General features: G+C 47.1%; 1 protein-coding gene across 1 annotated transcript; it reads left to right on the top strand.

Moving 5' to 3' along the window:
- The first annotated feature begins 718 nt into the window (after positions 1-718).
- On the top strand, positions 719-1,660 carry LOC110144081 (olfactory receptor 1M1). Its single transcript, XM_020903919.2, has one exon. The coding sequence runs from the start codon at positions 719-721 to the stop codon at positions 1,658-1,660; it is 942 nt and encodes a 313-aa protein (XP_020759578.2).
- Positions 1,661-2,450: the final 790 nt, after the last annotated feature.

The raw sequence follows: 2,450 nt of genomic DNA, 5'->3' as shown, positions 1-2,450 counted from the left end.
CAGTTTGTTTTGTCATGAAGTAAACCCTTTAGTCAGAGAAGGCAATGGCAACCCACTCCAGTACTCTTGCCTGGAAAATCCCATGCACGGAGGAGCCTGGTAGGCTGCATTCCATGGGGTTACAGAGAGTCGACACGACTGAGCGACTTCACTTTCACTTTTCAATTTCATGCATTGGAGAAGGAAATGGCAACCCACTGCAGTGTTCTTGCCTGGAGAATCCCAGGGACGGCGGAGCCTGGTGGGCTGCCGTCTATGGGGTCGCACAGAGTTGGACACGACTGAAGTGACTTAGCAGCAGCAGCGGCAGCAAACCCTTTAGTAGTTTCCTCAGCCAGAGTTCATGCATGGTTTACTATCAGTCTTTGTATGAATCAGGGATATTCAAGGGAGCAACCTTGAGCCAAAACTTGACATAAGAGATGTAAACACTACATCAGTGATTCAAGATAGAACACATATATAAGTTGACATTATAATTAATCCAGATTGGAAATTTAGGGTGTATCCCCCAGAGGAGGAAATGACAACCCACTCCAGGATTCTTGCCTGGGAATTCTCATGGACAGAGGAACCTGGCGAGGTTTGCAAAGAGTCATACAATGACTGAACACAAGCATGCACGGAAATTGAAGGTAATCTCTTCAAATCTTCCAGAATCATCTCAATAGCATTCATGTAACTTCGCCGTTTCAATACTTTCAGAGGAATCATATCCATGGAACCAGACAACCAAACCAGCTCATCTGAGTTTATCCTCCTGGGACTTTCAGAAAAGCCAGACCAGGAGACTCTCCTCTTTGCTCTATTTCTCTGCATGTATGTGGTCACAGTAGTGGGGAACCTGTTGATCATCCTGGCCATCAGCACAGACTCCCACCTCCACACCCCCATGTACTTCTTCTTGGCCAATCTCTCCTTGGTTGATTTCTGCCTGGCCACCGACACTGTCCCCAAGATGCTGGTGAACATCCAAATCAAGAGCAAGTCCATCTCTTATTCCTGCTGCCTGACACAAATGTACTTCTTCCATTTCTTTGGCATCATGGACAGTGTCTTAATAGCCGTGATGGCTTATGATAGGTTCGTGGCTATATGTCATCCCTTACACTATACCACTATCATGAGCCCACGCCTCTGTGGCCTGCTGGTCGGTGGCCTGTGGGTGTTTTCCGGCTTCATCTCCCTCACCCACATCCTCCTGATGGCCCGTCTGGTTTTCTGTGGCAATAATGAGTTGCCTCACTACTTCTGTGACCTCACCCCGCTCCTCAGACTTTCGTGCACAGACACCTCTGTGAACAAGATCTTTGTGCTCATTGTGGCGGGGATGGTCATAGCCACGCCTTTCATCTGCATTCTGGCTTCCTATGCTCGCATCATTGTGGCCATCATGAAGGTGCCCTCTGCGGGAGGCAGGAAGAAAACCTTCTCCACCTGCAGCTCCCACCTCTCTGTGGTTGTACTCTTCTACGGGACCACCATTGGGGTCTACCTGTGTCCTTCATCTGTCCGCACAGCCATGAAGGAGAAAGCCTCTGCTGTGATGTACACTGCCATCACCCCCATGCTGAACCCCTTTATCTACAGCCTGAGGAACAGAGACCTGAAGGGGGCCCTGATGAAGCTGGTCAACAGAAAAATCACCTCATCCTCCTGACCACCAGGACACCTGGAAGTTCCAGGTTCCTGGATGATGTAAACAGCTGGGTTCTTGGGCAAAATTGGAATTGGCAATCTGGAATTGCATGGGTTGGGAGAATACCACTTTAAATTTTGAATTGCAGAAGCTTAAAAGGTAACCTCAAGATAAGCTTGTAATTATTCTCTCAATTATTGGGACCACTAAGGGTCCTTTGGAGCATGTCTCATGCTGTATTTCTACAAGGATCAGTCTAGTTCTAGCAGATTGGATTTATTCTGGTTCAGAATCTACTTTGCTGTGTTGTCGCTCAGTAATGTCCGACTCTCTCGCGACTCCATGGACTGTAGCCTGCTAAGCTCCTCTGTCTATGGGATTGCCCAGGCAAGAATACTGGAGTGGATTGCCATTTCCTTCTCCAGGGGATCTTCCAGATTCAGGGATTGAACCCACGTCTCCTGCACTGCAGGTAGATTCTTTACCAAATGAGCCATCAGTGAGCACTCAACAAATATTTATTGAGTATGTATCCTGGTTTTGATGTTAGATGCTGAACATAGAGTCATGAACAACAGCAACAAAAATCCTCATAGTTTGAAGTTTATAGCTGAGAGCTGGAGAAGTTCTTTGACAGTTGTAGTAAAATGGAATATAAACATAAGAGGAAAGATATAGTAGGAATATCCAACAGACTCTGGAAGGAAGAATCAGGGAAGGTCTCCTGGGAGACGTGAGCCAGAAACCTGAAGTATAAGACGCTGTCATTCAGGCCAAAGGAGGAGAATGAGTGCCTCAGAAAACTGACAGC

This window comes from Odocoileus virginianus, chromosome 3 (assembly GCF_023699985.2).
Source record: "Odocoileus virginianus isolate 20LAN1187 ecotype Illinois chromosome 3, Ovbor_1.2, whole genome shotgun sequence".
Lineage (NCBI taxonomy): Eukaryota > Metazoa > Chordata > Mammalia > Artiodactyla > Cervidae > Odocoileus > Odocoileus virginianus.
The sequence above is the reverse complement of the archived record's forward strand: the minus strand, read 5'-3'. Positions and strand labels throughout refer to the sequence as shown.

Coding starts and splice junctions, on each gene's coding strand:
- LOC110144081 (XM_020903919.2), top strand. CDS start 719: ATGGAACCAGACAACCAAACCAGCTCATCTGAGTTTATCCTCCTGGGA.